The 23,196-nt window shown below is 35.1% G+C and overlaps 1 protein-coding gene across 3 annotated transcripts in view; it reads right to left on the bottom strand.

Moving 5' to 3' along the window:
- Positions 1 to 23,196, bottom strand: part of ttc27 (tetratricopeptide repeat domain 27) — a 149,722-nt gene that overhangs the window by 87,890 nt on the left and 38,636 nt on the right. For all 3 annotated transcript variants that reach the window (XR_015512452.1, NM_173285.3, XM_087288598.1), the window contains exons 6-9: positions 21,397 to 21,561; positions 21,078 to 21,217; positions 16,890 to 17,002; positions 11,844 to 11,910 (exon numbers count right to left, since the gene is read on the bottom strand). Coding sequence is in view for 2 of the 3 variants with exons in the window: in NM_173285.3 (NP_775392.3) it covers positions 11,844 to 11,910; positions 16,890 to 17,002; positions 21,078 to 21,217; positions 21,397 to 21,561 (485 nt within the window). In the remaining variant the exon portion in view is untranslated. The remainder of the gene's footprint in view (positions 1 to 11,843; positions 11,911 to 16,889; positions 17,003 to 21,077; positions 21,218 to 21,396; positions 21,562 to 23,196) is intronic.

The raw sequence follows: 23,196 nt of genomic DNA, 5'->3' as shown, positions 1-23,196 counted from the left end.
TAAGACAGAGTATGGGCACCCCTGGTTTAAATGCATGTCACTGATGAGATGTTGGATGTTTACTGTATGATGACCGAAATGGCCTTAAACACCCAGCAGGCACAAGACGTCAACATGCCGTCAGATTGAAATTGTACCCTAATGTTGTGGAGACGCTGCATTTTGTTTAGAAATGAAAATCGGGGTTACATCAGAACTGAACGTCAGGCCGATGTCACTGTCCAATGTCCAACCTAAAACCAACCAAATATCATTGTCTAATGATGTTGCAGCTTGACGTTGCCACCATGACATCTATCAGACGTTGAATTTTGGTTGCCATAACTGATGAATAAATGTCAGTATTTGACATCAATAGGATGTCAGTTTAAGATGTTGGCTCGACATTGGATTTTGGTCACTTTCTAACAACCTAAAATTAACCAAATATCAACATTATTTGATATCATTATTGGATATCAAAATAGTGTTGTCTTTAAATGCTGGCTAGACATTGAATTTTGGTCAAAGGACATTACAACCTAAATCTAACCTAATATTAACATCTTATGACATTGTGTGCCTGCAGGGCAATAACTAAATGCACTACAGAATGTTAGGCTTACACACACACACACACATCCACAAATTACATGTTAATGTATCAACTTTTAACAGCATAATACTCACTACTCACGAGTACTTTTAAAAGGGCTACTTTTTACTCCTACTTTGAGTAATATTTACAACAGGTACTTTTACTCGCACTACATTTTTAGGCAAGTAATGGTACTTTTACTTAAGTATGCTTTTTCAGTACTCTTTCCACCACTGTATATATGTAATACCTTACAAAAAGGTTCTATTAGTTAACATTAACATCAATTAGCAATGATAAAAAATGTTTTACAGTATTTATACTTATCTGTATTATGTGTTAATACATAAGTGTTAATCATTTTTAATTTATGTATATATTCATGTTTATACGTTTGCATATTTTAGTTGACTTTAATTATGACTGTTTGGTGTCTAATGTATTTTAAATAATGAACTTATAATGTATAATGTATTAGTAAAAGCTGAAATTGATTAACTTCTTTAGTACTTTTTAATTGCTACCGCATGTTACTAATATTTGTTAACTAATGTTAGTAAATACAGATTAATTACTAAAATTGTTCATATTATAGTCTCAACAAATCATTTTTAATATGTTCGATTAATCCAGCTATTTTGTTTGAGTCTGGGACTGTGTCGATACTAAAACAACATTTTCACATCAAAATTAAAATCAAGCATTATTAAAACACTGTTGTGGAATAGTTTTTTTTTTTTTTTCCCAATTGCTGAGTGAGCAAATAAGTATGCAAAGAAATTATCTGGTTGCTTTAGCATAACCCAACTGAGGACTTCCACGGCTGAAAAACCCGTAATAAAATTAAAGTATGTGATGCAAAAAGTTAACATGGTCTTTTTATGAAAATAAAAAGTACAACCCCTGATAAATATCCCTTAATAACTACAACCTTTGGAGACATTAAAACTGCCCAAAGATTTAAAAAAAACACCCACATTAAAAAAATGACATCATGAACAGCCTTCATGAGACAGGACTATCCCATATCCAGGCTCAAATTAAGCACTGTTGACTGAAATATTTGCAAGATGTGCAGAACTGGCATTGCCCAATGGAGACGCCCATGTCTGTGAACAAAAGATTGATGAGTTCAACTGCAGGTGTTTCACTGGGGTCTGACAGGAACAGGACACACTGCCCTGGAAAAGCCCAAGCGTTCACACTCGACTGCACTGGGTTCAGGCACACAGCATAGCCGTAGTGCACTGCCCTTGGCCAGAGATCATTGGTGAGATCAACACAAAGTATCAGCCTCATGGGTGACACTGCGAGGAAACGACCCGATCCAACCAAACAAACACAAGCTCACATTACATGCATAACACCATCCTGACTCTGACCTGATGTGGGAGGAATGGAGATCCCTGATGGGGGTTCAATGATCATCGAAAACTACATCGCTGATTTAAGCTTAAATGCCACACCCTGGTGGTCAACACATTCTGAAAAAAAAAATGCAGGAAATACTGACACAAACTGCTCGGGTGACTTTGCCAAGCGCTGAGCTTCATTTAGGCAGCAGCTGCATTGTTAAAAAATATAAACCTGTAAAATTTACTACAGTGAGAGATAAAACTATTTATCTTTTCAGTTAACATCTATGCTGAAGGAAAGGGGATTGTGCTGGAGGAAAATGTACAGTAGCACTTTACTTTCATACATTTTGGAGCTGCCTGGATATTAAGCCATACTGAGCTATTATAAATGATGCAATATTTTCAGTGACAAAATAGATTGGCCATTTTCTACAACGTATCTGGGTAACTTGGCAGCTAACTTTACAGTGAAAGACATATTTATTTAAAATATGTTTAGCGAACTAAAGCTGTAAACATGAAAGTATGAAACCATTTCATATGAAGGGCCAAAAACCAAATATCATTGCCGAAGATACACATGCCATTTTCATAATTCATATTATTTTTTTATAATATTAAAAAATAAATAGAAAACATTACTTTTAATTGTATTAACTTTAAATTGCAGTATACTTTTTTTAATTCGAACTTCCTATAAATACAAAATCACAATTATAACACAGTGGAGTTCAATGCTGAATACGCTAGTCAAGAAGAATGTTGCCTTGATTCACTCACCAAAGTCTCTGCATTACCTTCTATCTGTCATATGTATATTTTAAACAAAATCTGGTTCATTTACACCATTTAAATGGAAATGTTTAATTTCTGATAGTTTTTTTTTTAGCTTGACATTAAAAAAATAAACATTAAAAAGTTACATTAAATTTAAAAATACAATCTCTAAACCTTTATCATATGGGATGGCAGGCCAAATTAAAGGTTACCATGGGCCAGCTTTGGCCTGCGGGCCCTAGTTTGGGCATCTCAGTTCTAAATCTCCAATTAAATCTGGCTCCAAATAAATGTTTTCTTTCTCTGAAACGCAGGAAGGTGACACTTCCTGTGTTCAGGTGACATTTCTCAACTGACTCTTACAACTGACATTTGTATTAGTTTCCTCTGCAAGTTAATTAAAACATCATTTTGTAATTCCCAAAACCTGATTTAATTATTGCTAAATCTACATTTTGAACCTCAAAAAAAAAAAATATATATATATATATATATATATATATATATATATATATATATATATATATATATATATATATATATATATATATAAAAAATATATATATATATATATATATATATATATATATATATATATATATATATATATATATATATATATATATTAAAAATATATATATATATATTAAAAATATATATATATATTTTTTTTCTCTCTCATTTAATTTCCTTTTAAATTAATTTATATTTTTTTTCAAATTAGTTTTTTAAATGTTTTTTAAAACATTTTTAAGTTACAAGTTACCTCAACTTAATTTTCTAGTTCTTTCTTAGTTCTTAAGCTATCTCAAGTTCATTTGTCTAGTTCACTCAACTTTTTTCTAGGTTTCTAGGTTTCATCTAAACGTATTCTATTTTCAACATCGCTCACATTCTCAGTTCACAATTAACTATTATCTCAACTGATTTTTTCTAGTGATTTCTTTTTTTTTATTTCCCATAACTTAATTTTTCATTATACCAACACAAACATGATATTGATCTATTTATCAAAACTAAGGATTGGAACAATGCTTGCATCTCCATGTCTTTATGTTTAGTAAACAGACCTCTGTGCTGTTTGTATCCGTCAATCCGAATTGCATAAGGGTGCGTGCTGTAGGTGTTTAGTCCTGATGTTACTTTATGCATTTATTTTTTACTAATTTCACCATTTAAAAATGTCAGTTGTGGTTACAAGAACTTTAACTTAATTGTAAAAATGTTGCTACAGTATTTTAAAATTAAACTATCATATATCATTAACTGACAGCTGAGATAAACAAAGGAAATCCAGTAAATTCAACCAAAAACAAAGTGAATCGTCAAACATGGAATTCTGGAAATGTCAATTTATGGTTATTTACCATAGGAAAATACTTTTAACCAGCTTTTTATGGATTTTTGTTGTAGCATTTTTACAGTAGCATTTTAACAGCATTTTTCAATAAAAATCACTTTTTTTATATCATGCAGTAGAGATGCTACACATGACCTCATAAAGCAAAGAGATCACACCAGAACGACCTCAAAACCCTCATGATCCACTTCAGATGATGAGCTCTTTGAAACCAAACCAAGCTTGGCACTTATGAGGGGAGATTTTGATTGGAATGATGTTACTTTTCCCATGGCCAGGACCGCAGGGTTTACAGGAAGGATTAGGGGAGAAATAAGACAGAGCAATGACGAATGTTAACAACATTTGTAATGGATTTCTTTTTTAAAGTGACACAAAACTGTCTGAAAACAAACACAGTTTATAATAGTAATGTTTGAACACTTATGTACTGTACAAATTTATGTATTACAGTGATTCTCAAAAATTTTTGATCATTGTCAGAAATAAAATGATGCATTTCAAGGCCGCATTTTAAAGGTACTTTCAAATAAGGACAGTTTTTGTCTTTCTAATGTGACACAATCGTCCTTCAAAAAGATGCACCCTCTGAACTGAGACTTTGCTACGGTCAACATAAAAGGTTTTTCAAATCTGATTTGCCAATTAACAGTGTAATCCAGCACCGAGCTTAATATGCATCTGGGAACGCAGCCAAACGTGGCATCGGATTGATTTCTGGAAGCATATAAACAATAAAGTCAGTATGGAAGAGAGAGTGTAAGATGAAGCAAATGCCTATTGATGCCCAACAGATCACGCTAATGTAAAATGACAAATAAGTCCTAAATGATTTATCACTTCACATGTCAATAACAGGAACATTTCATTCAATACAACCATTATCGGTGTACGTGCAACAGAATTTGAGGTCAATCGATGACTCTTGATCATTAAAACCAGAAAAATTCACCATCACCAGTCAATCACTGGACAACGGGACATTTGTTTAATGAATTACACCAATGATTGCTCAGATACACACACATAGAAGCACACACAAAAAAGAACACATCCTCAAGCTTTGAGGGTCTGAATGTCAGTGTATTTTGAGTGACGGCTCACATTTTTATCATCCTCCCACTCTTCAAAAAATGATTAAATGAGAGGAAAGAGTGTTTGCAGCGTTAAACGCCTCAGCCATGAAAGTATTCCCTGCTGTTCTCACTACAGAAATGCTAAGTCAGCCCTGAACACGTCCCTTTCCCTGGCTTTCCTCAAAAGACTTCATTTTGAGGATGAGGAAAATAAATAATCCTGACATATAAATGATAGTCCCCACCCCTCGTTACGCTCCATCTAGCTGGTTATTCTTGGATGGCTCCAGTGCTATAAGGTAGGTTAAATAGGAAATGCTATACAGCTCAGGGGTTTAAAAATGAAGCTTTCAGAAAGTTTAATAGCAAAGAGTACAGAAAAGATAGAAAGCACAAGCCGGGCTACTGATAAATCTATTACAACTCTGAAACTCTAACGACTTTATATACTTTTTAAATAATAACCTGAATAATGTTCATTAAACCCAATCACAACCAAAACAAGGTCACTGTGACGAAACGCACAGTAAAAGTGTAATTATCTTATGTGATTTATGCATTATTATTAATAATTATTATGTATTATTGCTTTTTTTACTGTTATTATTTTCTGTATGTGTGCTTTTTTATTTATTGAGTTTATGTTATTTATCTGTATTTACTGGATCTATTATAGCAACATGTAATTACTGTAACTGCCGCTGTTGGGGAGAGGAGGGGAAAGGGGGAGTTAAAAGGATGTACAAAAGTGTAAACTGATGATACTGTTAAATTATTGATAAAAATAAAACATTTGAATCATAAATAAAAATAAAACATTTACATGTTAAAAAATTTCATCAACATGAATCAATGTATTTACAATGATATAAAATTTGCATTAAAGTGACAGTTTGGCCAAAAACGAAAATGTACTCAGTATTTACTCACCATCAAGCGGTTCCAAACCTTTATAGCTTTTTTTATTATGTAACAATAAAAAAAATATTTTGGGGAAAGTTGACCAGTAGGAAATCGCAAATATTATGGAAGTCAATAATTACAGGTTGCCAGCTTTACTCAAAATATATTCTTTTGTGTTCAGCAGAAGAAAGAAAGTCAAACTGGTTTGTAAAGGGTGAGTAAATGATGGCAGTAAAGGATGAGTAAATGGTGGGAGTAAAGGGTGAGTAAAGGGTAAAGTAAAGGGTGAGTAAATGATGGCAGAATTATTAGTTTGTTATCCTTTTATTACCAAAATTTTACATTTCCAAAAGTAATAAATAAAATTATGCATTAAAGATCTGCCAAGTTTATGTTAGCATATAATCATTTGCATGCAAAAACTATTTCTACATTATTATAGGAAATGGTTTCTATCTTCATAATAGCTTTTGTTACCAACACAATCCTTGATGAGGCAAGCCTTTCCTTTTTCAACGCAGTTGAAATGATTCAATTTCCCCAACTACACAGAAAAAACACCCAAATAATTATCCTTTCATCTCATTCTTGTGTTTACGAGCACAAATTCATCAACTACGGTGACTACAGCGATTTTTATTGAATTACGTCTAGAGGCAGAGGATGTCCTCATCCCAAACTGACTCACAGACCAATTCAACCCCATTAATCCTGTTTCCAAACCCACTTAAAATATGGACTGTAGGGTTCATGCAGAAAGCAGAGCTCCATCAGGCACAGGAAACTGCTGTTTGAACTCTCAGCTCGAAGTGTAGATTATTTTTCCAGAGGGACTTGACTCCAACAGCTTTGCTGAATATGACACAAACCTCTAGGACAGAGTCTAGAGACACATTTTTCCCTTTTTACTGCTCATTTCCAATCCATCGCACCATTCAACCCTGTCTGTCAAAGCCTCGTACCTTCAGCTAGCCTGAGATTGGCATGTCTGATGACTGGCGGAGACGTCTTTGGGGTGGGTGTTGAAACTTTCGAGTTGGCTTTGAATTGTTTGCCAAAAGCTGTCAGACGTGGTCAAACCTTCCACAGATGGAGAGCCATACTTCACAGTACTACACCTAATTGGGTTCCTCAACACCCTGTGATCTGAAAAGGTGTTGATTAGGAGGGTTTCATTTCAAGGAGAGACCACCAACATTGAGCGTCGTGGCCATGAGACGTGTTCGTCAAAAAAAGCTGGGAAAAAATGTCCTCCAAAAGGTTAAAGTTGTCTAGGAAAGTCACTTAATACTTTGGGGAAAATTGCAATTGGCCGTAACACAAAAACACATGAAAAGAACTGACCTCATTCAAAGACGTGGGAGTGTTTTGGAGAGGAGTGTACACGGTCAAACACAAGAGTAGAGGACTCGCTTCATTGCTCGTACAAATAAAGATATCAAGCTTTGAACGGCGAACCGAGGCGGAGCAGCCGAGGTCCTCCGAGAGCCACAGAAAGGCAACTTCTAATGAATGCAAATAGATTGGGAGTCTGTGAAGACGGTTAGGGCAGTTATCCAAGTATAAATTAGAAAAGAAGAAAACGATGGAGGAGGAGGACAAGCTGAAACATCAACCTTGAAAATGAGCTAAAGATGTTCAATGGTCGCAGACACATTTAGACTAATTGCTAACTGCTAACTTAAATTTCCATTTTATAATTTAAGTTATTTTTATACAACAATATTATTCATTCATTTTTTTTTTTGCTTAGTCCCTTTAATAATCTGGGGTTGCCACAGTGGAATGAACCGCAAACTTATCCAGCATATGTTTTTATGCAGCACATGCCCTTCCAGCTGCAACCCATCTCTGGGAAACATCCATACACTAATTCACACTCATACACTATGGACAATTTAGCTTATTCAATTCACCTGTACTGCATGTCTTTAGACTGTGGGGGGAAATGGAGCACCCGGAGGAAACCCACGCAAACGCAGGGAGAACATGCACAACAATAACAATAAAAAAATTATAAAAATAAAATAATAATACTAATAAACATAATAATAATAATCCATTCTGGTATTGAAATATATAAAGAAAAAAGTATCATTTGAAAATGCTCTAAAATTTCTTATTTTCTACATGATAAAATGAGAAAAAGTAAAAATATATAACAAAATAAAAATCGCAATGACTGAAATCCTTATAATATAATATAATATAATACAATACAATACAATACAACATAACAGAACAGAACAGAATATTTTTTTTATTATCCCGGTTGACTCAAAAAAGAGAAACAGTAAATAACATTACATTACAATAAAAAGATCCCGGTCAAGTCAGCCATTTTCAAATGCTAGTTTTTATTTATGGGTAACTGTATTGTGTTCTTGCTTCATGTTGTTTGTTTTGATTTCTTAAATCACAATTTATTTTCCACATTTTATTCTACTCCGCAGTTTCAGGTCAACTAAAACTCTGATGCCCCATGAAGAAGTCACATGCTACGGGCCTCAAAACAGACTTTTTGCGATGAAAATGACTGATTTTGTGGTGGTAATTACCAGAAATTTGCACACAATTTTGTGATAAAACAGAAAAATTACATCTTATTATATCATATTTACCATATTACTGTAGGTAGCCTACTACGCTAGGTGTGTAATCTGACACAATGATAATAACACAAACCAAAAAAAAATAAAGCTTCTTTATTCACGACAAGATCTTAAACGGTAAGGATTAAGCCAGAGGAAAAGTTGATTACTCTTATATTTATCCACAATCTTGCTTTCTATCTCTCAGATTTCACTCTCTGGACCATTTGACATCATATATCTTTCTCAGGACATGTGTTATAGATTCCCCTACTGTAATACACCTAAAACATGGATTTCCTTAAAACTCGTCAATGGCAGGGAAGCATTTTAGCTCGTTAACTGTAGGGAAAGAATTATTTATCGATTTGACACACATCATAAATCCAGCCATACATGTAAACCACAAATAATGTCTTTCAATTCGGTTAGGTCCAGCAGCCATTATCCTTAAACCAATCTCCATTATAAGCTGCTTGCTTTTATTCCATTGCTCCATTTGTTAGTTGATGCTCCCATATTCTTTTGCAGTCTGAAGCGTGTCAAATGCACACAAATTCGCATCTTTGCATTGACTTTACTTCATTTTTCAAGAAACACCCAAGAACATCACGTGCAGTGCACATGCAACGTCTATAAGTCATTTAAAACAATTCATTGCAAACTGAAATAAATATAATGTGATTATATGGTTTGGAATTGAATGTGTTACAAGATTATTTCAATTTTTTTGCAATTAATTTGCGTTTAAATTAAGAATTTTGCAGGATCGAAAAAAAAATTCTACTTTTTTGCGTTGCGTAAATTTTGCGTTGTATTCAGCGATCACAAAAATCTCAAAAAACTAGGGGGTCTGATATAGTTTATGCTCACACAGCAACATTATACGCTAACAATAGCTAAAAGAGTGAAATCCCAATCAAGGACTCCTTCTAAACCCCACTCACCCCAAATAAAATCCGCTAAAATCTCTTCATCATAGCACCTCTAATTTGTACTTCTATTTTGCTGTCTGGAACATTTGTAACAGACATTAATCACTCCCAACTGTCCACAAATGCTAAATAATTGAGGCTGTTGTTGGGCACAGGTTGCTGATTTAAAAACTCTTTGTATGCTAATTTGCTTCTGGTTAAAAATGATGTTAGCGGCAGATGTAGAGAGTGTCGTTTATAGCACATGACTGCGTTTACAGGCACATCACCACCGCAGGGCTTCATTTGCAGCACACCGGCACATATCGATTAAGCAGAACATATGCAAGGCTTTAGTTGAGGGGTCGCTAATAAGAACAACCATATCTTAATGGTGGGATGCAGATTAAAAGAAGTGACCCTCAGGGTAGCTTCTCAGATTGTTTGTGTGTGGCAGCAGCTAAAACACAGAACTAATTTAATTAACAGGAAGTGGCTTAAAGATTATCGAGGAAGACAATATATGGCCTCCTGGCAGAGAAGTGTCTTCATTAGCTCTGTGTGTTTTCTGTTTTCTGAAATCTGAGGAAGACGTTTAAGGTTTTGAATGGTTTTTCACTCTGCACTCTGCAAGGCGAGATTTGAGTGAACGAGCCGAAAGGAAACGGGCAGTTTTCAATCTGTCCATCATTCTCACCCTGGCTGTCAAAAAGTGCGACATTTGAAAATATAAAGACATGTCAAAATAATAAATCTCCCTCGTTTTGACATCCCAAAGTCTGGAAGTCAAATCTTCGATAGTATACAGATGTCAGAGAGAAAAAGACTTAAGCAGCTGAGCTCATGGATTTAAATAGCCCATTCTTATAGAAGGATATGGATGTCCATTATTTTCATACATTCTACTAAATTATAACTTAAAATGTATGCAAAACTATTTTGTACATTCGAATTCATCATGTACATACATTGGAATTAATGTGTTGTTTTCAGATAAATCAACAACGTTGTTTGCAAGAAATAATTGAAATTTTTCAAAAGCATGGGGAAGAATGTAAACATGCAGTGAATTTTATATATATATATATATATATATATATATATATATATATATATCAAATTATTATGTTCTGACATTATTCTGTGTAAGAGATATACTGAAACATGTTTGGTTTTGTACCTAAATATATAATTGAATGAGCAATTAAACTAAATTGACTTTTAAATTATTAAAACTTAATAGCAAATAGGTGAAAACTTAAACTTGGAAAGTGGCAAAGTTTGAACATTTCAAATGATAAGTAACTCGTATTTCAAGGCTGCGAGGAGATCCTTAAATAGAGTTTTTAATATCTTTCAATGATTGTCCAGTAAAGTGTATGTGCCTGTGTTTGATGTGTTTTTATGATAACACTTTACAACACAAGTAGTGAATGTTAGTTTATGCATTTACACAATGTAAAATGCTTATACAGCATTTATGAATCATAGTTCAGCTGTTACTAATGAATTAATAATTTCCAACACTGTGCTTGTTAACATAAGCAATGCACCGTGAGTCAACTTGAGCTAGCAATGAACTGTATTTTTATTAAACGTTACCGTATGCCATTAAAAACATTAACTATGTGTCTCGAGTTGTAGTTATCTTTTTATTGTTACTTTTTTGGCATTTTTTAAGACATAATTATCTTTTAAAGGTATTATACAAAAAATAATTAATCTAAATAAATAATATATTAAATAAAATAAATACAATTTAAATAAAAAAAATTGAAGAAGAAGAAAAAAAGATTTGCATTTAATAATTACTTTATTATTCATACTGTGAAAATTTTCTCAAATTCATTATATAATAAAAATGTATAAAAAAATAAACCAATGGTTTCCATTTAAAATTCCGACAGCACTTGGCATGAGAGATAATTGATCAACTTTTCCTAATCCTCATGTTTGCTTATTTAAAAATGATAATCATCTTGGAGATTTTGCGAAGGGCATGTCAACTTTTGAGAAGAACTATACATTGTAGATTTGAGCAGAGCAGCAGAAATGACCAGAGATTGACATCTTTTCATCTTTGTGGAGCACAACAGCAGAAGCCACAGACCATTTCCTTTGTTTGCATTTGTTAGAGCAAACACACACATAGGTGCTAAACTGTGAGCAATTGAGAGAGACCTGTTTGCATGCCCTCCATCTGTCAGCCTGAAAACACAACTGTGTGTGCTGATAAGAGATGTGTCAACTGCACTGCGGCCTGTTAGAGAATAACAACGTGTCTTACCGTGGTGAAGGCCAGGAGCTCCTCATCATTCAGCTTGTGAACTGGATTATTCTTCTGGAAGTCTGTGCTGCAAAGTCACAACAACACAAAACAACACTTAAAATAAAGCACAAACTTCTTGTAAAACACAAACCAAGAATTAATAAATATATATGTTTACATATAACAAAATCCATTTAATTTTGTTCATCAAAAACTTCAGCAAAAAAAATCTGTTTTCTTTCTCCACTTATTAATAGAATTAAAAAGTAAATAAATAACAAACATTTCATAACACTATTGTATATTTTGATATGTAACAAGGAGAACAATAAACAAGGATTCAAAATTATTGCCTCACTTTTGACCCCAAAATATGTTAATAAAAAAAAATATTTTTTATGGCTTCTCTGATGTGAAAAAATTTAATTTTTACTACTGCTTAACAAAATCTCATTAATTTATGTAATTAAAAATGTTTCACAAACAGAAATGAATGTTCATCCAAGTATATATTTACCATTCGTATACACATTCACTTAGTCACTTTATTAGGTACACCTGTACAACTGCTTATTAACAAAATTTCTGATCAGCCAATCACATCTCAGCAACTCAATGCATTTAGGCATATAGACATGGTCAAGACGATCTGCAGCAGTTCAAACTGACCATCAGTATGACAAAGGAAGGTGATTTAAGTGAATTTGAACGTGGCATGGGTGTAGGTGATAGAAGAGCTGGTCTGAGTATTTCAGAAACTTATCTACTGAGGCTTTCACGCACAACCATCTCTAGTGTTTACTCAAATGGCCTTCATAATCAGCAGATCTCAATCCAATACAGCACCTTTAGGATGCTGTGGAACGTGAAATTTAAATCATGGATGTGCAGCCGACAAATCTACAGCAACTGTGTGATGCTATCATGTCAATATGAATAAAATCTCTGAGGAATATCTTCAGTACTTTGTTGAATCTATGCCATGAAGGATTAAGGCAGCTCTAAAAGTACAAAGTGATCCAACCTGTACTAGTAAGGTGTACCTAATAAAGTGGCCAGTGAGTATATTGTCTATATGCCAGGTTATATTTAGCAGAAAAGAGATATCAATTCCTCGATTAAATAAGAGTTTTTAAACGTAACCAAAAACCTAAGCTATACTATAAATTAGGGTTAAACAATATTGGAAAAATCGGGCATTGTTTTTCTGCGATACTATTTCACTAGATGGCTTGGATAGCTCTATTTATAAAAAAATAAAATTAAAAATTGCTCATTTTTTATATAGACATTGTTCATTGCTTATTACTATAACCCAGAAAATAACTTAAATGCCAGCTTCATTTTTTATTGTACAATATTTATTGTACAATATTTTAAATTTGGATGGCTGAAGTATGATAACCGGACGAGATTTGTGAAATCCACCCCAATCTATTGCAGTAGAATCATTAATACAACTTGTCAGACTGTCAAAAGGTCAAAATATAAGCTGCTACACATTTAGACATATAAAATATCTCAGCCCTCACTACTTCAATTATTCAATGGCATTATTATAAGCACAGCTCTACGTAACTTTAGCTACTTTCCTCAAGCCGACTAACTTTCTCTTTTGCATCACAGTTCTTTACGTTAGCCGGGGATAACAAATGTACAGCAGGCTGTTCACATTTCAGCAGAGCACCATTAAATCGTATGTGTGTTTTTGCTTGACTGCTACAACGACGGCCCATAATTCACCTTCAACCATCACGCAGCCCAATTAAGGCCCTGGCCTGCGTAATTATGCCCTGCTAATTATTCCACGCCTGCAATTTGTCTCCTAGCAGCCAGTCAGGCAGGATGACGACCTTTCTGCAACAAACAGTAGCGCTGGCTGCTAAAAAGCTAATTAGAGAGCAGTGTAAAAGAAGCCTGATCCTCTACCGGGGCAGAGATGGGGGTGGATGACCATACACTTTTTTTTTCCGGTTCCAGGACAGAGAAGACCACTGTCAATGCACTATTGGGCACACACACACATAAAAAAGGACATATTCTGCAAGACAGAGGCCTGACGCAGCACTTTAATTTTACCAAGATAAAACAAGACTCTGTGCAATAACAAAGATTTACACATCCCGAACATGATTAATGCCGAGCTGCAGCTTTAAAAGTCAGGAACTAAAATACTACAGCTACTAAAACTAATCTCGAGGATTAGGAGACAAAGAGGAGACAATTTTTCCTTGGATTTCCGAGGCATATTTTAGCCAGAGGACCTGTTGAAGCCATACTCGTAAAACGTTCTGGCTCGGGGCTTTGACAAGCTGATTTTCAGAAGTATGTTTAATATCGCATCCATGAGGTAGACTCTTAAAACAGTCTATAATAAAGTGTCACAGGCCGAGAGACATGTGCTCACGCTTCTAGTGAAAAACCAGGATGTGTGTTTCATTTAACTGTTGACAGTGGCAGTGTGTGCAATTCCTCTGCTAGATTTAGAAAATCCATAAAAGTGAGACTTTTACTTTCGCAGCGACATCCTTTGCGGCTAACAAAATCAGATGTGGATTCACTTGAAATTTAAATAAAACTATTTTTAACTGAAGGAATGATGTGGTGGTGCCATATACAAAGTGTAGCTCATGCTATTTTTGCCAGTAAGTACAAGTCAGCTTTTGTATATAAAAAGTCTACTCTTTTACTATATTCATATTTCTTTGTTTGTGCTCGTGTTAAGGCACATTCGGCTGTTGCATTAGTCTTACACCTGTTTCACACCGCAAGCGTCAGCGGCGCGTGAGCAGAGCGTGAGCAGCGCGTGTGTTTTCGGCGTCCATGTCACCAGATTAGAGCTTTCATACCGCACGCAGCAGCAGCGCGTCAGTGCGAGGCGTGAGCGTCGCCGAAGCAGCAGTGCAGCGATAGTTTCGGCGCTGGGTCTATTTTTGACGCGCTGCTCACGCTCAATTAAAGTGACAGTGCATTGATAATGACCAAAACACAATGAATGACAGTAAAAAGTAGCAATTTTACCCAATAAATACGTTGATAACGTCAAATGGTATACATATAGTCATTCAAATGAACTTAAATTGATTAAAAACGGCAACAAACATTTATTTAGGCCCGAACTACAAAACCAAATGTAAAACAATTTTAGTATCAGTTTTGCTTAAGTTGCACACTAGTGTTGTAGGAGAGGGGGAATAGAATATTTACGGGATTTGTAGTCCATAGCGAAGTAAATTGTGGGTAGTGTAGTTCGACACGCATAGTGGATTATGTGAGCTCGCTGTGTGCTGTGCAGCTGAGCAGAGGAAGAAAGTTTTAATCGGCTTTGTTTTATGTTTACTCGAGTTATTCCTACCGGGAGCTGTTTGCACTGTGAATCTGACAACACAAAAATAAGTAAAAGAATGGCATGCATTGGTAACTTTTGTCCGTCTCATCATCTGCACGAGCATGAATTAACGAGCTGTTATTCTGCCGCTGGACAGATGAAAAGTTTAAAAGATGTATTTGTATATAGAGAGACATGGGTAACTAGATAGAATAGACAGAGATAGGTTGATCTCTGCAGCAGCTGCCGAAGAGCTGCGCGCTGCAGACGCAGCTGGTGTGAAAGGCAAACGCCTGCGTGCTGCTACTGCTCGACATATGCGCTGCTCACACTCTGCTCACGCGCCGCTGACGCTTGCGGTGTGAAACAGGCGTTAGGTTTTTGCATTGTTGCCTTTTTAGACGTGGTACAATCAATTAATCAATCAATGCATACATCCACACAAATTGACAATTACAGAGTTAGGTTATCCAAAAAAGAATTTACACACCCTTTATTCACACTCCAAGTGGTCCCAAACTTTTATGACATTCCTTTTTTCTGCTCAACACAAAAGATATTTTGAAAAATGTATTTAAAAAATAAATAAATAAAAATAATAACTTTAACAATCTATATGAATAGTGAGAAAGAAAAATACTATGGATATCAACAGAAAATAACTTCTTTTCTGTTTAGCAGAAAAAGGAAACTCAAGATTGTGACAAGCAGTAATGCGTTACGATAGCGGTATTACTTTTGAAAGTAACTAATACTGAACTCATTAATTTTTTAATATATTAACTCAGTTACCATTACAATATGATGCATTTGTCTATTATTTGGCAAATTAAAGAATTTTGGCTGCACTCTTGCCTCCATCATCCTGTTTACAGTGGCGACGCATTGCGGGATTGGTGAATGCCAACCACTAAATAGCTGTTATACATCAGCAGATTTTGCACTTTGAATACACACAGCTTACTTTCCATAAGTTGCTGACAAACCATGTTTAATCTGTGAACTGAAGTGATGTTATAAGGGCATTAATAGGAGCCTTAAAATGTTCTATGGAAAAGTAACTCAAATGGCTTTTAACAGTAACGCATTACTTCTTGGTGTAAGTAATGGATAAAGTAACTGGGTTATATATTGAATGAAGTAAGTAGTAACTGTAACTAGTTACTATTTTTCAGTAACTAGCACAACACTGGTGACAAGTGATGATTGAATAAATGACAGATGAAATTTTTCATTTTGGGATGAAATATGCCTTTAAACTTACTCAAAATAACTACAGTACTAATCTACTATACAGTACTAGCACTTTATAGCACTGTGGGCATTCATCTGTGGATGATGTGAGTGGAAGTGGCCATGAACAAGATTGATTCAAATTACTGTCTGGTGAATTGCAGGTACAGGCAAAAATTGCAACTGCAAGCGACAGCATTTTTAGAGGCCACTTCTGTGCAGTAATCACTACTGCATTTCAATCTGAATGAAACCATTTGAAGTCAAAAATCAGCCAAGACGCAATTATTGCTCAATTGTCAATAGCTGTCACTTTACAGACCTGTCACTTCAAAGTCATCAAAAAATAGATTAAAACAGCAGGGGTGAACAACGTGTTGTCTCCTTTTAATCCAATTAACCAGAACACATACAAAGGCTGAAGCAAAAGAGATGCAACTTGTTTTACAGAATATAGACTTTTTTTTTTTTAAACCCCATACAAAATAAATCGAGAAACTCACCATGTGGCCAGTATGAAGGCTTGCTCCTCAGCGCTTAGGTCTGGAAGTTCATGCTCAGATGGTTCTGCAAGATTAATCTGGTTTAGGACTGTATCGTCGCTCAGCTGATGGTCCTATAAACACAAAGATGCATGAGAAGAAAAAACAAAAAACAAAGCTAAAAAATGCTAGAGTTTAACAAACGCAGATCATACTTGAATGATAATACAGCGAACAATATAAAAATACAATATACAACATTTTTACAATTAAATATTAAATTAGAATTTAATTCAGACATGGCAGCTTGATATATTTGGTGATTATAGACCCTTTTTACAATTATGGGTTCCTCTGCAGCGTATTAGGGTAAACTTAAAGTAGTGAATGGGAGAGTACCGCTAATATTTTATTTTACATTCATTTATTTTCCTTAGGCTTAGTCATTTTATTCATAGGGGTCTTTAAAGCGGAATGAACTGCCAACTTATCCAGCATATATTACAGCGGATGGCCTTCCAGCTGCAACCCAGTGCTGGAAAACATCCATACACTCTTACATGTATATACATACACTACAGGCAGTTTAACTGATTCAATTCACCTATAGCGGATGTCTTTGGACTGTGGGGGAAACCCACGCAAACAAGGGAAGAACATGCAAACTCGACACAAATGTCAACAGACCCAGCTGGAAAACCAGCAACCTTCTTGCTGTGAGGTGACAGTGCTAACCACGGAGCATCTGTATCGCTCATTTTACACTCTAATTTGCTTAAATAAAAAACCTTCAAAGTAGTGTTTTCACAAATTTAAAACAGAAAAAAATGCGTGAGACTTATAATGTCAGTCAGAAGAAGGACAATGTAATTTTGACGCAGCAGCTTCCTGTCTCATCCATAGACACTGCATTACAAACAGCATTTTCTTTTGTAATTTAATCCAAAGATGATACAATGGTCTAGCTTTATACATTAAAAATGTAAATCTTAAATAATTTCAAGGATTTGCATCAAGAATGTTGCATCATCTCATTGAACTTCACATTGCACAACTTTCATAAAACAAATCCAATCCTGAAATATTTCCTCAAATGAGCAACATTATGCTAGCTCACGCATCAAGAAATCAATCACACTCAGCATTTACACTTATTAGCCGAGACGGAGCGCCAAATGAACATGTTCCTCTGCTTTAGCCCAAATCAAATCTAATTTGTTGACATTCAAATTTGATTCCCATGAAATGAAGTCTGACGGCCCTCGCGCACGTACGCTCTACCTGAAAAGCCTTCACACGCAGACAAGCGAGAACCGAGACCCGCTGGAGTGCTATCAGCTCAAGAGTTTGTAAGCAATACTGATCCTATCAAATTTAATCCAAAAACGCAAGGCATTCTGGAAAAAATGATTTAATGGACTTTTTAGGGCCACAACACATAAAACCAGGCCGGCTAAGGGGAAACAGAGATAAGGTCCTGGAATTTTCCGTAAAAATCTTTGTCTGTCCCCAATTTGTCATATTTGCGGCCAAAGCTGATAATACCAGACACAGCAGTGCCAGTGCACAGATCAGCCAAACACAAGATAAAACTTAACCACCATCCAAAAAATGTGCAATATAAGTAAAGCACTGCCTCGGGGTGAGAGGAGAGAGACAGAGGGAGAAAGAACGGGAAAGAATGGGACAGATGGAAATCTGCATAAAATATATTTTTCACGACCTTCACTGCAGCTCAATGTCATGTCTAATGTCAGCACAAGAATAAATGCTGCCCCCTGATGGCTGGGATGAGTACAGCATCCTTTATGCCCCTTTAGGGACTGAGAAAGGCATTTATGCAAACACACTCCCAACTGATTAAATAGAAAAGCCAAATGATAGCAGAGGTTGACCTTTGTAAGTTATTGACAGCTAAGAAATAAATAAAAAACACAGCAAAATAAGTAAATAAAAATGTTTAGTGCAAATTACTCCTGTATGAGTTGCAAGTAATTCAAATAACATTTGAATCATACATTGTAAAACCTAAAAAGTTAGGGTAACTCAAACCGTTTGTCAAGTTCAAAAACTATTCCTAATGAGTACTGTGAACTTACTCCATTTGAGTAAATGAAGCAATTTAAGCACAGCAAAACTTGATAAATTATGAACACTCAAACCAACTGAGTACAGTAAAACCTAATAAGTTACGGCAACTCAAACCGTTTGTGGAAACCCATTGCTTCAAACCGTTTGAGTTAAAAAACGAATCTATAGCCGCTTTTCCCCTATCATGCTAAACTGTTCTAAGAACACTTCGGTACGGTAACGGTTGTTTCTCCACTAAGCCTGGAACGGCACGGCACGATTACAAACGTTCTCAGCCTGGAATTCTCGGCATGGTTAGACAACCGTGCTGAACTGTGCTGACAGATTCTGTGTGCTCACGTCGCGGCTCTGTTGCCAAGCTACCACTGCTGGCTCAGCGGAAGCACGCTAGTCATCAGACATCCACAAGTAAAGAACACTACATTCAATATAAAAAATGATCCAGGTCTAAACGATACAGTTTGTAGGGGGTTTTAAAACTATAGAGCACTCTCTGGCAGAGAAGTGATTAACTCATCACATTCTTACGAAGATCTTTTATTTATTAAAGTTATTATTTTATTGACATGAATACAATTAACCATGATATAATTACTACAACATCTATAATCTTAAAACAAACTAGCCTATTGATTTATTTATGGCTAGAGTTTGATTAATTTGATTGAAATCCTAGGCAATGAGACCTTTAATTCGCCTGACTGAGTGTGTAATTGCATGCAGCACTGTATTTGATAGCACAAAACTCTGAGAGAACTTTACCAGCGACTACATGCACCGCTGAAAGGCTTTTTTTTCTGCTGCACATTGAGTAAAGCGAATAAAGACACACTTAACATCATCGATGTCCAAATTCCAAAACAACATCGCTCAATCCATGAAATACACGAACTTGTAGACTCTTTGTACAACGAGAAAATAACTGCACTTTTTAATTCAAAGCCCAGACGGCTTGTTAATTTAATACCAGCGATACAACGAAGGACGGTTACGACCTCTTGTAATGTCGCCGTCCACATCTTCGGTAGAAAGACAACTCTTTCTTTAATTGTTTTTGGACTTTGCTTGAAAGCTTTACGGAGTGGCACTGTAGCTGTCCAAGGTACTTGTATGATTTATATTATAGTCTATATAAACACCAATAAACTAGTAAAATAAATGAATTAATTAAATAAATGTGGATTCTTAAATGTCGGTATTGCTTTTACTCAAAAAAAAAATCACTAGGTTTTGAAAAATGATTTATAAAAATAAAATGAGCTTTTTTCATCATTTCAGCTAAGGGCCATTATGTGATTCTGTTATACATAAGTTTGACATTTATAGGGGCATGTAACATGTTTCTGTATTATCGTTTTCTTGTTCTCGGTGATCTTTATACTGGGCAGCTGCGCAAAATATATTCTAAATAGTCAAGCAGGAATTTATCTGTAGCTTGTTGGTTTATTATTAAGGCAAAAAAAATTAAAATAACAAAAATAAAATGATAAAAATACAAAGATAGAAAATCAGCATTTTGCAAAAATATAATAGTCCTTTTTAGCTTCATTTCCTGCTATATATGTGTTGCTTCACATTTGTTTTTTATTTCAATTGCTGCATTCGTTATTTGATGTTTGAATACTGAAACAAATAACAGCCATTGGTTAAAGGGTTATATTTTACCATCAAAATTTTGTATATTTTATATCATTATCAACTTTTTATATAAAACCGCAGCGTAATTTAATTGATTGTTAAAAATGAAATGATTTAAGTGCTATATTTTTATTATTAGAGAAAGTGCCCTATTTCTGCCACTATAAATACACTATTATAGTAACCTTATCATTGTTTAATTTTCTTGTTATGTTCAGAGATTTTAAATATATTATTTATTTCCCCTCCAATGATTTTCAATTATCACGTTACATTTTGGTCATTTTCATTCATTCATTCATTTTCTTGTCGGCTTAGTCCCTTTATTAATCTGGGCTCACCACAGCGGAATGAACCGCCAACTTATCCAGCAAGTTTTTACGCAGCGGATGCCCTTCCAGCCGCAACCCATCTCTGGGAAACATCCACACACACATTTTAATTGTATATAATTAAAATTAGTTTTAACTCTCTGTGTACCTTTGGTAGGAGCTCTTTAGGTGTTGGTGTACTGGAGGGACTCTCTGAGTTGTAAAAGGGCGAGTTGTCCTTTCGCTTTACATCTAAGATGAGCTGAGCCAAAAAGTTCTCCTGAAAACGAGTTCGCTTCCCTAGAGCACCTGAGAGAAAAATCAGAAAATTATTTAATCCTTAATGCATTACATCAGTGTTTCCTCATTCGCACTGCAGGGTAATACATCCCTCATTCATTCATTGCATATGTCAATTACTTTCGCTATGAACCACCATTTATCCATCAGCAAAGTACAATCATTTTTCTTCAAGTTATACTGCCTACCTGTCATGTTAACATCGAGTCCTGACAGATCACGAGCCGTCTGCAGATGTTCTTTGGCCTTGTGATACTCATAGTAGGTCAGGCAGATATAACTGCACTCCAGGTGGAACTGAATGGCCAGGTTTCTGTGTGCATTACTGCTGAACAGCTCGTCACATTTACACACTAGAGAAACAGAGGAGGGAGCAGTGTTTAGAAGGCAGCATTTACAATTCAACATTCACATAAAATGGTCATAGAATGCATAGCACGTCTTTGAATGTAGAATAATTCTGACTTCCACATGGTTGCACTGTAAAGAAATAAACATATCTATCGCCTATATCTGTTTCTAGGATATGACTGGATTGAATTCCCACGGAGAAACTGCTTGGGAGAAGGAATGGAGAATGAGGAAAAAGGAAGACCAATGGAGGAATAATGAAGGAAGGATGGGAGAAAGGTTAAATAAACGAAGAACAATGTAAAAGGGTGGGGAGAGATGGAAGAATATGGAAGAGAAACTAAGAAGGAAAAGAAAGAGAGAAGGGAGGAAACATGAAGAAAGAAATCCAGGAAGGAAGAATGATGAACAAAGTCAAGGAAAAGAAAAAAAAAAGATAGATGGAAAAAAAGGTTAGAGGACGAAAACTAAGACTGAACAACAAACGGAAAGAACAAATGAGGGGAAAAAGGCAGAAAACAAATCAAGTAAAAAAAAATAAATAAATAAATATATATATACATACATATATACATGCATATATACACACAGTTGAAGTGAGAATTTTTTTCTTTTTTTAAATATTTTACAAAGGATGTTTAACAGAGCAAGACATTTTTACAGTATGTCTGATAATTTGTTTTATTGTGGCTAGAATAAAAATAAATATTTTTAAAAACAAAATTTTTAGCCCCTTTAAGCTATATTTTTTCTTGATAATATACAGAACAAACCATAATTATACAATAACTTGCAAAATTACTCTAACCTGCCTAGTTAACTTAATTAACCCAGTTAAGCCTTTAAATGTCACTTTAAGCTGTATGGAAGTGTCTTGAAAAATATCTAGTCAAATTTTTTTTTTACAGTCATCATGGTAAAGATAAAAGAAAACAGTTATTAGAGATGAGTTATTAAAACTATTATGTTTAGAAATGTGTTGAAAAAAAAATCTTCTCTCCATTTAACAGAAATTGGGTAAAAACTAAACAAGCGGTCTAATAATTCAGGGGGGCTAATAATTTTGACTTCAACTGTGTGTGTGTGTGTGTGTGTGTGTGTGTGTGCGCGCGCGTGTGTTCGCGTGTGTGTGTGTGCGCGTGTGTGTGTGTGTGTGTGTGTGTGTGTGTGTGTGTGTATATATATATATATATATATATATATATATATATATATATATATATATATATATATATATATTAGGGATGTAACGGTATTGTAAATACCGTCATACCACAATATTCATTTTTTTCGATATTACCGTAGTCGCATGACTCGGTAAAACTATAGGTCTTCTGAGAAAATTTGCTCAGGCGAATGAAGCGAACGGGAGGTAGCGGAAACTACAATTCCCATCAGCCCTTGCGGTCTGTTGTCGCTACAGATACAGTAATGCGGAAATGGAGTGTGCTGCTAGAAGCGGGCATCAAAAAGAGCTGGAAATGATCGAACCTGAAGCGGGTGTTGTCGCCGCACGCGTACTGAATAGCGGTGTTGTCGCGTGCGTTCTGATCAGCTGTGTTGTCGCGCGCATACTGAATAGCGGTGTTGTTGGGCGCGTTCTGATCAGCTGTGTTGTCGCGCGCCTACTGAAGGGC

The sequence above is a fragment of the Danio rerio genome, chromosome 17, assembly GCF_052040795.2.
Source record: "Danio rerio strain M-AB ecotype USA chromosome 17, GRCz13ab, whole genome shotgun sequence".
Lineage (NCBI taxonomy): Eukaryota > Metazoa > Chordata > Actinopteri > Cypriniformes > Danionidae > Danio > Danio rerio.
The sequence above is the reverse complement of the archived record's forward strand: the minus strand, read 5'-3'. Positions and strand labels throughout refer to the sequence as shown.